General features: G+C 37.8%; 1 protein-coding gene across 2 annotated transcripts in view; it reads left to right on the top strand.

The window, feature by feature from the left end:
• Positions 1–15,607, top strand: part of NEGR1 (neuronal growth regulator 1) — a 343,626-nt gene that overhangs the window by 276,608 nt on the left and 51,411 nt on the right. Inside the window, exon 7 of one of the 2 annotated variants that reach the window (XM_072419472.1) lies at positions 10,594–10,635. The exons of the other annotated variant lie outside the window; for it this stretch is intronic. Within the exon in view, the coding sequence (XP_072275573.1) occupies positions 10,594–10,635 (42 nt within the window). The remainder of the gene's footprint in view (positions 1–10,593; positions 10,636–15,607) is intronic. 2 annotated transcript variants of the gene reach the window in all.

Genomic DNA, 15,607 nt, shown 5'->3' with positions numbered 1-15,607 from the left:
ATTAAACCCCTTAGGAGGAAAAATAGACCCCCTATGAGTGGGCATACTGATGCACTTTTCACAGGAATGGCCCTTGGGTGTCCATCCTGGACTCCTGTGCAATGCATAAACATTTGCATTTCTCTTTATCCACTTATGGAATTTACACAGCTCTGTATCAAAGTGCAGCCAGGCTGGTGACCTGACTTTTCCCTGCTGCAGCTAGGCTCTAATGTTTGGTCTCCTCCCCTCCCCAAGCCTGATTGAACACTGACCTCAACCCATCCTTATGTCACTCATCTCATTTAGCCAGTTAGCGTCTTCCTTGGCAGTACATTTGCATGCAGTCCAAGGGATCCTGGAGAGTCCCCTCCCTCTCCTCCCAGTCTGAGTACAGTGGAAAAAATTATTTATATATATATATATATATATATATATACGTAAGCATTATCTACAACCTGCTTTTATCTAGTCAAATCAATAAGAAATAAAACCAGCAGGAAACAGCTCAGAAGGAGGTCAAAGACAGGTCAGATGGAACCCAGAAACATCTGGAGTCCAAGTTAATGATGCATTGGCCTGTCAGCACAATACCTTATAAATTGACTTTTCATTACATTACTGTCATGTGGAGTTCTTTTCATGTATGAAAAACGCTGAGCATCTAATGTCTGGTCAACCAGCAAAAAGAGCCATCAAATAGCATCATTGGAAGTGTATTTCTTATATATATATCTATTAAATTAAATTGCTTTTTTCCTTATCATTGAAGATCACTCGAAGCACGGCTTTTATCCATTTGGCTCCGTGACTTATGTTTAACCCGACTTACTGTTAAAAAAAAAAAAAAACAAAAGCAGACTTACTTAAAATTTTCTGTTTGTTTGAGCATTTTCTTGGCTTTTGGCTATAAAACAATCAATGTAAATAATTATATCTGTTTGCCAGGCATTCTCTTTTTACCTTGTAAACTGCCAGTTTTAAGGATACAAGATGCCGCTGATTGAGACCCCCTCCCTTGACCTTTATGATGCCCTTGGATTGACCCTTTTAATGTCCTTTTCTTCTTCTAAAGTTGCCAACCCATTAAAACAAAATTCTGCTGATTTTGCAACTTATCTGCAAAAAAAAAAAAACTTCCAGGCTGTGAAATCTTCTTTCGATTTGCATAAGCTGTTTGCAGCCACCTGTCTCTCTTTATTAGTGGCGTGGCGTTCATTTCTTCCCGTGCATGTATTTAGCATATATGAGTGCTCGCCTTGTAATGCCATGGAATATGTTAAACATCAGTAGCCACTTGAGGAAAACAAATGCCCTTGCTTTTCATCATTGGAGTTTTCTTGGCTTGCAACTGTTCACTCGCGGAACTTTTCAAATCCCATTTTTGAGCTTCTGTTTTTTGTTTTAGATAAGTGGAAGAAATTGGCGGTAGATGTGAGATTCTCTGCATATGAAGAAGGTAAATTGGGCGTTCCTTTAGATGTGCTTTAGTGGAGAGGTAAAAAAGCATGTGCAAGAACATATGTGCACAGGGAAGATGTCATTGGTTGGATCTGTCTGTCACTTGCAACCCCTATTTATTGTACAGCGCTCTGTAATATGTTGGCGCTATATGAATACATTTTAATATTATTATTAATAATTTAGCAGCAAATGTTCACTGTTGTAATGTGCAACCAAGCACCCCCTGGTGTATTATTAGATAAACATGCCATATACGAAGCAAGCCAAGCAAAGCAACATTTTATTTAATGCAACTCCTGCATACTGAGCACCTTGTATCTACACATGACTTTTTTAGAAAGTAGAAACCAAAACAGGCTGAACCCTTGATGACTTCATTTCAGTTGTTAGTGGACAGTTGGAGAATGGAAAATGTGATTTATGCTGATTCACTTGATTTGCCTTGAATTAAAGGCAACCTGACTGCCAGTGCACTAAAATCTATACCCCTCTCTCCCCCACATACAATATTTTATTACATTACTAACACATTTATTTGTTGGGTAATTTCAATTGTATCGAATTGCTAAAAAATATACTGAATACAATAAATCTATTTCTTTTTCTTTCTCCAACACTCCTACCTACTGACTGCCATTTACATTGATCTTCTAAGAGGTATGCATTGAGGGGAGCAAAAAAGTAGCCATTTGGAGCAGTGATAAATTTAATTAGAACTAGCAATGACCGAATGTACCCCGGAAGGGTTCAAAGTTCACCAGACCAGTATTCAAGTCAACTTCAATAAGGTCTATGGGAAATGAATCTTCCACCTTTAGAGTTTGCATATTCATAAGCTATTTTCTTTTAGCACTGAATGTACTTTGATTCCAGGGTAAAATAGTTTTAAGAACAATAACTGAGAAGAGAAATTACTTATTAATATTTGATTCTATGAGAAATGATCCTAAGAACATTCAATGGAACCCAAGAACATTCACTCAGAAGAGAGCACATGTATCCTCGGAGAAACATCCTTCGAGAAAGAAATAGCCTAAAAGCAGTTAGGGAAAAAAGTTTGTCCATTCAAATTTCCCAAGTATAATAATGAACAGCAGAAGTTCAACTCAGACTCAATATGGGATCAAACCACATTCTTTCTGTGCCCCTGCTAGAAACATTCACCCTTTCTATTGCTCCTGGTGACTATTATCACAGAAAGGCAGAAAGTGGGAGAAAATTCAACATTTCACAATCATCCCCACCAGAAGTAAGGGAAAATTTTCCAATAGGAATGCCTGTTTCAGTATCAACTTTGTAAATGAGGAATTCCTGCCACTTTATAGAGATGTGCTCTTACTTCCTGTTTTTTTTGGAACAGGAGATGAAGAATAATCTATTCAACAGGTCAGAAAAAAAAGAAACATTTAGTTTTTGACCACTCTACCCAAAATGACAAAAATGGTTTTAGTTGAGCATTTCAATGCAAAAATGATCATGTAGACAAAACATACACCACGTTACCAAAAGAACTGGTTAAATAAAATTAAATAAAACATCAAACCAAAACACAGGAGCAGCAAAAGGTTACAGAGGAAGCTGGATTCAAAAGAGAGACAGTTGAGGGCTATTCAGAAAAAATGTTATGGGGAGGCATTCTTACACACTTCCTGTGCTGGGGTGACACTACTGCTCCTATATGGAGGATGTACTGTAAGTGGGTTGTCACCTTACTCCAGGAAATGTGTTACTGGCTAAAGATGAAGGAAAAAATACTGAATTTGACCATGTTCATACTGGACATTGAATCACTGCCTTGGGGAAGACACTACAAGTAGCTTCTCCCTGCCGCAGCCCCATAGAAAATAAATGGGGGCATCAGTGACGAGTACCAGTAGTGCTCCATGCCACCTGGTGTCAAACGTGCAGACGCTGGTCTTTAGGAACCAGCGCTGCAGTGAGATTGACCCAAATCCCAGTCACCGGGAGCCACGCGGGATCGTTCAATGCCAAGGCAGATCTGAACTTGCCCTAAAGAAAACAAATGAAGCCACTGCATCCAATGACTGGTACGTTGCAATATTTTACATTTTCATTCATGGTTTAAATAAAATTTATTGTACAAAAAGCTTCAAAACATAGGAAGCAAAGTGAAATGCCTCTCCAAACATGCTGAAACAAAGCTACTTTGCAACCTTGTAAATAAACTTCAGTGCAATTATCTAAAACAAATTCCCTGAATGTAGCGTGATAAAATAATTTTAACTCAGACAAACAATTATTTAAATTAATGGATTCTTGCACCGCTGACACCATCCATTGTACCATTCTGTGACAAAGGAGGTGTTAATTACGCTCAACGTATTTATGGTGTTTCTAAGTTTAATTGTGTACTCTTTAACGCCTAGCTCAGCGTCGGTGACCTTGGTATTGATTGGCACATCGCTTATTCCGAAAGGCTCGTTACAGCACACAAGGCAGACACGAAAGGTCATGACATAGAAAAAAAAATGAATAAGCTGGCAAATCAAAGATGCAAATACATTTAAAAAAAGTTTACAGATTTTATTGCATTTATTGTGTCCAAGCAAATAATTTAAATAAATTAGCGACAGTAAAAAAATATATTATTAATACCGGATCATTATTCTCCGTCCTGTTAGGCAGCCGCTTTTTCCTTTTCTTTATATAAATAATCAGCATGGCCTAATTTCTAGTGACACAACGTGCAGCTTAGTAAAAAAATAGTAATAAAAAAAAGGCTTTGTACATAAGTATATATTTGTGCCGTTTACATCAAGGGGTGTCAGAAGCCTTTTAGGTAGTGTGGTTGTGAATTCAAATTATTTGGAACAGGAAGTTGTGTGCATTGATGCCTGGCTGGGAGCGCTAAAAGGAACATCTTAGGTTATGTTCCTTTCTTGTGCTGATTTTATTGAAGTTCAACAAACAAAAACAGAGAGTAAAGAGGAAAGAAAAGGCAAGAATGCAAGTTTTATTTAAAAGCCCAGGCTTCAGCATGACAGCTATTTTTATTAAAAAAGATCTGTCGTTTTTTGTAGGCTTGTGCTCAGAGTCAACAAACATTTTTTTTTGCATTGTTGGAATATTTTATGTTTCCTGAGTCATTAAAATTGTGTTTAGGAAGAGTACACATACCAACATAACCAGATCAAACCCATTTGAAAAGATTAAAAAAAGATAATATTCCTTAGCTCTTAAAGTGGAACTTTGAAAAATGCATGACCAGGCAAGTGGGTAATGCAGAAATGGACAGGTGATGTCAATCTGGCAATTTTAGCTAATCTTGCACATGGAGTGAATGAATGAGTTACTTCATCCTGACATGGACAATCAAAATGGTCAAAGATTGTAAGCAGGAAGAAGAAGAGAAGAAGATGGCAATACCCTGTAATGAGACGGGCATAGGTGAGCAGCACAGGTTCAGTTCCTGCCCCATTCCATCCCAGATCATCGCCATCTTTTTCTTTCTTCCTTTTTCGGTCTTTGGCCATCTTAGTTGGCTGCACTGGGATGATGTTTATTCAGTCCCAGTGACTGCAGGGTAAGCTGGGATGTGCCGGGCATGGATTTTGACAGCTCATGCTCACAATCAAGCATGTAAGAATGCTTATTGCAGATAGGACATTGCCTGACTCTTTCTGGAAAAAAATTCCTGCCTGATCACTTTACATTTTTAAAGTGCAGCTTTAGTTCTGCTTTAAGTGGTCCTCATTCAGAAACATATCCCGGAGTTCCACTTTCCTTTTCAACTGTCCCACTTTTTTGTACCAAGAACCTGTATTTTAATTATTTGGCCAGCCAGGATTCACTAATCTTTTACCCAAAATTGACATATTTTTCTCATTGAATTTACTGGAAAAATGTCTGAATCAATTTTCCTCCTGATTAATACATTGTAAAATCGAATCAGTCCATTGTGAAAACTTGTTGGAAGTTTGGGTAAAAATGGGCAAATCTTAGATGAAACTTTATAAACAGATCCCTTTGTTTCCCATATAGTTATCCTACCTGCATTTGTTCCTAAATAAAATCTTCTATGTGAAATATACAGTTGTTCTTTTTTCACAGTAATATTGGTTGCAGCCATTAGGCATGGTTAGGTTACCTGTTGCTCACAGAAAGATGTACATGTAAGAACAGGAGCATTTTTTGCTTACAATCAGTTAATCTGTCATGCAGACTATTACTGTTTTTTTTACTCAGCAATTAGAAGCTTATCTTCTTATTTGAGTAATTGTGAAACATTTTCCTCCCAGTCTTTGAATGCGCAATGATAGAGTATATATATATATATATATATATATACTATGTATATATGTTGTTCCTAGAATCCTAGTGGTAAATATTTAGAAACATAGAGGAAATGTTGATTTTAATTACAATTTCAAATGAAGCTGCCCATATTCATTACACTGCTATAATAGTCTTCACTATATTGGGATGGTTTTCCATAGAAATTAGGAACGTGTCTTTGAGCATTTGTGCCACCAAAAGCTCATTTGTGAGGTCAGATACTGATGTTGGATGAGAAGATTTGCCTTGCATTTGTGCCTCCCAAGTTTCTCCATACGAACCATATCTGTATGGAGTTTGGTGCACAGGAAAGCTTAACTTGAATTAACTTTTTTTTTAACCTTTATTTTTATCTATTTATTTAATATTTATTGGTTGAAACTCCTATCAGACAAGTGCCACTAGAACCAATGTCCCCATAGGAAGTTTTCCCTCACCCACTATGATAACACAAATATATGATTTCCCATTATAGCCAAGACTTCTTTCTACAAAGACCATCCAACGGTAGATGGTGTTTCACACGAAACAAAATGGGGGTCAGTGTAAGTATTGTGCTAAGGTGGGAGGAAAATTGAAGACAAATTTACAAAAAGTGAAGATTTGTCTTTACCATGCTGAGTAATATCAGTATTATTGTGGCTTCATTTTGATCTGTAGATTCACTATAAGAGATCCTCTTAAAGCCAATCCCACAAAATAACCAGACGCTTTTAGAATGTCGTCTTTCCAGATGTCACGTCATGACTGATAAGCTAACAATTGAAACGCTGACTTTCATGGGCCCAGTAAAATGACACTAATCAGAAGGGTGAAAATGCTATTGTGTATTTGTCTTGCCTTGCCGAGTCTAATTTGCTTTTTGAAAATGCAAATTTTCTTCTCCTGCAACTTGGCAGTCTGGCTTATTAATAGTTTAAGCTACTAATTACTGTAATTCCACCACCGGCTTCCAACAAACGTTGAGCGAGTCAAGTTCCTCTGGAGAATTTAGCTGCGCAGAATGATGATCTTGTTCTTCGCTATGGGGGATACTCTTCAAACTGTTAAATTAAATTTGGGAACTTTGATTTTGGAACTCAGCATGTGTTTTCTTCCTTTTTTTTAAGTGAAATTGCTGAACAATGAAGCTCACGTACAAAGATCTACCTTCAATCAAATTACCTGTATGTAATGGATGGAAAAGAAATTAAATTTCCAATTATTAAAATAGAGAAGGCAAAACTAATTGGGATCATACTGAACAGTGTGTACTGTGACCCTCTCACATTTCCTGGGACTTAGCAAATAATTTTAAGACAGGACATGTTACCTTATTTGACTGCTCTGTAGACTTTGATATATGATAGGATTTGGAGGTTTGGGGGCCAAATCAGATGCTCTTTAGGTCTCTGTTTGTCCTGGCAACCATTATCACTTTGATAGAAAAAACAAAATCATATTGAAATAGACAGAATAGGAGAAATCTTAATTAGGGACACTTGTTTTGGTGACAGCTGTCTAAAAAGTAATTTCCCCTAATTTGGAGGAATTACTTTTTACTTACTTTTGTGCCCCTGAGCTATGAAGGAAAGATAATTATCCCCTGTGAGTCACAAATGACAAAAAATGTTTTTTTAACCATTCTATATCCTATCAGAAACAATATGTTTTGGATTTAGATATACTGTATATGCTCAAATATAAACCAATCCAAATATAAAGGATCCATAGAGTCCTAGTTTTTAAAACACCTATATAAAAGTCAAAAAAAGAAATCGCATAGGCTCGGTCTTTTTATTTTTTCCCCTATTTACAGATTTAAGTATTTTGTACTTTTGAGTTGATGATGATGATGGAAGACTTGCCCCTAAATAACCTTTTGTGCATTGTTGTTGGCCACCAGTAGATGGTGCCATGCCTTCCTGTAAAGTATTACAAACATAATGTTTCAGACAGCGTTTGACAGAGTTTGTTAAACACCTTATATGAGGCAAACTGTCATCTAGTGATGTGACCCAAGTATCAACCAAGATTATGGGCCTGATTTATGAAAGCTCCACGGCCGGAGAGAATACACTTCAAGTGAAGCTGGGTGATCCAGAAAACATGGCATGGATTTTCAAAAATAATTTGCTAGCAAACTTTTTGAATCCTGAACCAGATCCATTCCAGGTTTGCTGGATCACCCGGTTTCACTGATGAAAGTGTATTCTCTCCAGCCTTGGAGAGCTTTCATAGATCAGGGCCTGTGTCTCTAATGGCATTTTCAAGTTAAAAGAAAACTTGGTTTATACTCTATGGAATATACACAGTACTTATTTACTATATATACTATACGCTGCATTTGTATTCCTATTGCACAGAAAAAAAATGTAGTTTTGTCAAAACCAAGGCTTATTAACATAAATTCCGCTAAAATGCAAAGAAATAGGTTTACTTTAATATAGGCCTTCCCTGATAATATATGAAAACTTCACCACCACATTCCCCCTCCTCTTCAATTCTAGTCTGTGTTTATTAGATCAACAAAGTACATTTGTTTCTATAATGTAAAATTTGTGCTGCTTGGAAGAGGGAGCAGACAGATACTATGGGTTGATTTACTAAAGGAATTTAGACTGTTCACTTAACATAGACTGTTCACTTGTGAATTATCCCTTTGCAAGTGTGATTTCCTTTAGCTTATTCAATGTAGGGAAAATTCACTTTGCAAAGAATATCCTGTGCTAGGAATTGTAAAACAACAAAATGTTTGCTTGAATATATTTGCATGGTTAGAATCAGTGGAACTTCACCTCACCCGCTAAGCTAAGTGAAGTAACCCTTGCTGGGGAATATTCAGTTTGCAAAGTAAATTGTTTTAGTACTTCAACCCCATACACCTTAATCAGCTGCTGTTATTTCCTTGTCCATTCTGCAGGTTGAGGGTGGAGGGAGGACAGTCAAGGTATACACCTGCACTGCCCGGATCTGACTAATGATAGAAAGAAATGCAAATATTTTGCAGAAAAAGCTTTAAATTGACACTGGATATTTTTTCCCAATGCGGCTTTCTATGCTATTTGTGATCTAGGGCCCTGCTGACTCCATTTGTAATGCGACTTTGAAACAAATATTCTCAAATAATACCAAGGGTATTTGCCAATTAGACAGTGGTATGGTGTCACAGAAGACTGTAAGATATATTTATACTTTTCCCGCTGTGAGCCTTTGCAGCCCCTCCGTTCAGACAATATGTAAGTCTTTCCCAGCTCTTCTTCAATAAGTTGCCAGGCAAAAAAGTTTTGCTGCAAAGTAAGTAACTGTGACACTCACTCAAGGAATCCTTTCAGCCTCTCGCTCTACACAGCTTCCACCTGACTTTATGGCGGATTATTCGCTCGCCTTTGTTTTGGCAGGCATCCCAGGCTCGGTGTACACGCGTCTGTCTTTTTCCAGAGCTTCAAGTGGAAACGCTGTCAGGCTGTTCAGCTTGGGTTCTTCTGTTCTCCTCAGCTTCCTAGAGCCCAATTTACTGTACGAGAAAAATACCTCCTGTTACAATTAGGTAAAATGGGTCAAGCAGCAATGCAGATTTAGCGGATCAAACACGGAGGAGCTGGCACGACGGCTGGCGCTGCGCAGGAATATTAACAACTCTCTAGCCTCGGATAGGTTTTGTGTTTCAGAAAAACAACTTGATGAATTTAAATGTAAACCATAATGTACTTTTACTGAGAAGATATTTAGACTTGTCAAATGGTAAGTAATTCATGCAGTCCTAAAGGGAAAGCTTACATAAAGGCGATGCCAATATTCATTATAACAATGAAACACATAATGGAGAACGTTGCCTATCCTGGGCGGAGGGAGGAGGATGTTCTACAAGGGTTATTTCTGGCCAAAAAAACATGAATAAAGAAACTTATTTTGTACATCTCTTTAGTATATTCACATTGCCGCCATGTTTAATTGCTCCAAGCAAAGAAAAGTACCCACTGACCTGCTACAAATCCATTGAGCTCTTAAGGTCCTGTTTGGGCTAACAAGACAGTTGGATTGATTTGCATAATGCAGTTGGGCTTTTCACTTTGCAAAGTAAATTATCCCCTTGAAAAGGATATTACACTTAGCTTAGGTATTGAGAAGCTCAGCTGACTTTAACCCTCCAATCACATCCAAGGTTTTTTTTTTTTTTTGTGATCAGGCATTTTTTGTAAATTTTTATCATATTCACTGTGCTAAGTTAAATATTCCTGTAGTAAATCATCCTCGATGCCTCTGATGCACTGGAGCCAAGACTACAATATTACCATTCTTCCCTTGTCCCTATTCATATGTGTACAGGAATTTGTTTACCAGTTCTGCTGCTTTCCTTAGAACATGCCCTTGTATTGTTCAGGGAAAGGACTACTTAGTGATAAAGTTCTGGAGGTAAGTCAAAATACCTGAACTCCCAGCAGATGCTTCTGTAAGAATATTCCAATTACTGGTCATATTTTAGGGGGTAAGAGAGAACTACAGAGAAGTAATACCCTGATTCGCCAAAGAAAAATGTTGAGAAGATATTTTTTGGCTCTTTGGAGGAGAGCTAACCATTAAAACCGTTCACCAGACATTATATTTTCCTTTGAAATATAAGTCTAAATAAATGGGATAACAAATACCTTAAGCCTTTAGGCTGGACTTTGCAGACATTGTGGTACATTTGACATAAATTTGTCACCCGTGCCTTATGTCCAGGTATAACTAGTCATGAATTGTGTTTTTCCCTATAAAGCACCTGTTTGTTGCATGCATGTTGCTTGTCTCATTTTATGTTTGTCTTCCATACGGTGTGTGATTAATACCCAACCTCTTGTTTTGTTTTTCTCTCCTCTTCACCTACTGTAGAAATAATTGAGCCTTCCACCACTAGTCCTGTCACCAGCTCAGGTCAGTGTCCACATACACTCAAGTATGTTTGGGTACTTTCTCTCTGCTTTGTCATGTCATGTGCCATCCATCACGTCACCCTCTCATAGCATAAAAGGGTCAGTTCAAATTTTACCCAAACTTGATATGTCAGCCACAGGTGGACCATGAAGGGCTAAAACATTGACTGTAAAATGTAGTGTTGGGAAATTTTGCCTCCTTCATAGAGTCTTACCTCTTTTGATGATTTCTCCATATGAATGAAAATTTTTGGCCTTTTGCCTAATTCCCATAAAGATGATGTAGAAAGCCCATTGGAAGGAAATCTTACCAGTGAAGTCCTGAAGATTTATACTACCTGGCTGAAAGTATGTGGACACTTCCAAAATTACAGTGCACAAAGCCAGCTCCATTGTTTGGTGGGGTTGTTGTAATGAAACTCTAGTGGGTTGCACAAAGCTCTGACCCTCAGCCCTATTGAACCCTCTTAGAAAGAATTAAATGGGATTCTTAGCCAGGTCTTCCTATTCAACACCAATACTTGACCTCGAAAATGCTTTTGGCTAATTTGACCCACATTTTCAAAAACACAGAAAAACCTTGTAGAAAATCTTCTCAAAAGAGGTTGAAGGCCCAAATTCAAATTAATACCCATGATTTTGGAATTGGATGTCCAACAAGCAGATACAGGTGTGATAGTCAGGTGTCCACATACATGGCTATTTACTGTAAAAGATGCTTGTGAGGGATTCTGTCCACCAACAAGATATCAATTTTGGTGAAATGATCCTTTAATGCCTAACCCACACATTTTTCCTTACAAATATTAACACTGGAATGAATGGAGGTGAAATTGCACTTTTGAAAATGTATTTTTTACTGTTATGATCAGTATTGTCTCCTATTAGGTCAACAAGATCTTGAGTTATCCATTTGGATATGGGGATCTTCAACTTTGCAAAATTTTCTGTCGTAATCTTGGGTGACTTGAGGTTGATTTATTATTTGGAATACAGGTTGTTCAAATAGCAAAGAGAATTATTTCATTTGGGTAATGTGATTAAACTCTGCTGCCTTCAACCATCCGAATATCATTTTTTCTTTTTCAATTTCCTTGTACATGTTTGGGTAGTCTTCGCAAAGTGAATTTTTGCCACATTCACTAACCTAAGGTAATTGTAAGGTGATAATTTACCTAAATTTCAACATTTTTCAAATCACCCCCTTGGACACAAAAAGGCAACAGGTGATACTGGAATGGGAACTTGTAAGGAAAGGAAATTGCAAAGTTCCCACTGTTTTTCTACAGAATGCTCACATAAACAGAGCATCCCCTATGTATACAATTGCATATTATTTTGTACTGATTTATTACAGATCTATACAGAATAAAAAAAGCAAATATCACCTGTTTTGCTACCCATGTTACTCCTTTGATATTTGAACCATGGTAGATAGTTCAAAAGCCCATAATGGCTTAATAGGTCAAGATAACATTAGGCTACTTTTACAAAGCTGATCATTTCACCACCATATCTCATTTGGAATACTGTATGTTGTGTTGCTGTGTTCATTGGACATTTGCCTATGTCGGAAATCAAATATGACATAGTGATGTGGTAAGTTCCATCATGGGGCAATAATTACATTTCCCAGGTTGTCTTTTATCTATACATTTATTAAGAAACATCAACAATGTACAAAACCAAAGCTGAGGTCATTATGTGAGCTATAAAATAGACCAATAATTGAATTATTGCTCAAAATTAAAGGCATTGCGGTAATATCTTTGATGCAAAACTTCAGTGTATACACTTTTTTACACAGCTTTGTGAAGGGTATTTTACCTTGGCACTGTACTTCTCCTACTTTACAGTTTGATTCCAACAAAAACTATATTTTGTTTTGATTTTGGAAGAATAAAAATGTCTATCACAAGGTTGGGACTTTTGAAACTTTTGTTTTCTCTATACCTCCGATCGGGGTGACATCTTGTCAAAGGAAAGCTACAAAAATGCAATTACATTACTTTTCTCTGTTCTACTATTTGTCGATGTTTTCCACACTTTTTGTCCTAGTAACTTTGCAGTAGTTGAGAGTAAAATTCCAACAAGGACACAGAGTGCAATGCATACCCAACTCAACCCTTCCTTCACTAAACATTGGCTGTATTTGAGGTTTGAGGATTAGTACTTTTCAAACACCAAGGGCCATTTAGACTTATCCGGTATATTGTTGGGTGTTACATTGCATATATTTGTGTTGCTTTAAGTGCTATTTTGTTAAGGCAGCACATTTTTTATTAAATTGTCTTTAACAGGCCATTTGACATACAATACATGCATATTTTTCTTTTCCACACCACACTGAAGCACAGTACACAGAATGAATTGGCAAGGGGAGTAATGGGAAGGTACACAGTGTGCTTCTGCATGATGGCCCCATACCCTCCTCAGCCACAAAGGGGCCCTCAGCTCCCCAATTCAGTTCAATGAGGAAGGCCCATGTCAGTCCTATACAGGGCCCACTTTTGACTACATCTGCCATTAGGTATTTGCACTGTGGTGTTCTGCCATCATTTGTCAGCTTCCGCACAGTTAAATGATGAGAATTGGCAATGACAACTTCAGAGGAAGTATTGTGTTGATGTGCATGCCGGGACTACAGACTGAGACAGGAGGAGTCGCTGCTCTAATTATTTATGTATTTAAAAGAAGGTGGAAAGCATTGTGGGTTGTCAAACAAATAGTTTTAAAAACATTCATTTTAGGTGGAACCCTGTAGCGCCCCAAGTAGATAAGTGTAGAGGGTGACAGTCACTGCTCTGGCGTATTCAGCTGTGTATATCATATACATTTGATGTATTCAGCTCTGTAAACAGCAGGCTGCTCTAGCAAAGCACATTAGGTTGGGTTGCTGTGATTGATTCGTTTTAATGCTGTATCAAAACTTTAGTGATGAATGTTGATTCCCACTGGGATGCAGGTTTTTAAATTTAAAAAATATGTATGGGCATAAAAAGAAGAAAATAAAGTTCCTATCTTAAATATAGGCACCATTCCCATGTTTTGGCTAAGGACTCTGCAAATATGGGAAATATCAGTATAACATCATTGTTACCTTCCAAAAGTTTTTTTCAAGCTAGGTGGGAAGAAGCTGTAGGTTGGTGGCAGCCTATCGTGACCCAACTTTTCAGTAACCACCCAAAAACATCTGGGTTGTTACTGAAAAGTGTTGGGTAGTGCACCTAGCTGAAAGGGGATGGGGAGAACACCGAACCTGACCGAAATCCAATGAGGAATGAGAATTTCTATGCTGTCCTCAGAACTCAAGCAGTGTTATCAGCCCTGCCAAGTTCACGTATACTTATGGTATAGAGATGACCAGGCAGTGGTGTATTCTGTAGTCCAAACACATCCCAAACAACACTGCCCTTCAATAGATTGAATATAGTAATTGAGCTTCCTCACCCTAGAAAATTTAGTCTAGTTGCCATGATTGCCGTAAATATAAAGGAAAAATAACCTGAAAAAAATGCAGCCACCAACCACATCCAAGGACCAGTAAATGGCCATTGAATACATTTTTGGTATTGAGATTAACATGCTTGCTCCAGATGACCAAGTCTTAAGGTTGGAAATGCCGGTTTAGCTTTAAAACTGCAAAGCTTGAACCTTTTAACGCCAGCAATATGCCTGCCCTCCTAGGTTTATTTTAAGGCTTTTGCACAACAGAATGTTACAGGATCAAGTTACATACACGGAGATTGGCATCCTCCACATAGTCCACGGACACAAGAGACAAAGCTTCAGCAACGAGCTGGATTATTTGCTTTGTCTTTGGACAGATTTCAACATCCTTCTTAACACAAAAAAGTAATTATCCCTTCTGCGTCCTCTCCCTGTCTCCTCGCCAAATATTCAGTGAAAATTGGCTGAAAATCACATTACGCAGGTATAAACCAGCCTATTTTGGGAATTTCATTTAAAACAATGAGAATTAAATGGTAAAATGCCGTAATGAAAAGTCATCAGTCACTTTGGTAAGCTGTATTTCTAATTCCTGACGGCGGAGTTATCTGCGCTTTTCCCTCGCTTTATTTGTTTGCCACAACGATTTACTTGATAGATATTAATGCGGCAGAGGCTCTCTCAACAGGTGACGTGAAAAAGTGACAAGCCTCTGTTGATTTTAATGCCCCCATACTGAGACAATTCCATCAAGCAAACATAAAACAGACTTTAGTACATTACATGAAGACTCCCCCGCTTCTGTCTTATGTTTTCATTCCCCTCTCTTAATACAATTTCAGTCTTTTTTTTTTTTAACCACATTGCAGAGGAAACTTTGGCCTTTTTTTCTTGCTTGCTGGTCGTTCTCTGAAGAGGTTGATGGTACATGCGTTTCAGAAGAAAGTCGAGTGTGGGCACTGGAAGAAAAGATGAATAAAGTAAAGCTTTTCTCCATTTTAAAGTTTAATCTTTGGCTCCAAAAGATGTCTGCTATTGGGACCTACTCACATTTTCACTGCACTGCACTGCACTGAAGGATGGCAACAATAGGCTAGAAGCAAAGAGCAAATAAAATCCAGAACACAAGTGGGTAGAACAGGGACAAGAATGGGGAAAAATATATTTGAAAGTGTGAATATGCCATAGCACTAGGGGTGGGAACAGAGTTAAAATGAGGCATTAGTTAAGCTTCCCCCACCTACTCTACCTCCCCCTAAATGTATTCTTTTTTTGTAAGTTTGGTTTGGTTTTGGTAAAAAAACAAAACATTGATGGCGGGTCCATCTGTGATATGACCCCATCTCCCCTTTTTGTTGTTGGTCAAGTTGGAATGACCTCCCCAAGGTGGTGTGTTGAGCCTGCGAGCATATCAGAGAAGATTTGCCATTTGCAAATATTTTGGACCTTTGATCTTTCGTAGCCGACATGTCTGTGTTGGTAATGAAGAGCTGCTATGGCCAATTAATACCAAAATTGTGTGG

This window comes from Pyxicephalus adspersus, chromosome 8 (genome assembly GCF_032062135.1).
Source record: "Pyxicephalus adspersus chromosome 8, UCB_Pads_2.0, whole genome shotgun sequence".
Taxonomy (NCBI): domain Eukaryota; kingdom Metazoa; phylum Chordata; class Amphibia; order Anura; family Pyxicephalidae; genus Pyxicephalus; species Pyxicephalus adspersus.
This window is presented reverse-complemented; position numbering and strand designations above follow the sequence as displayed.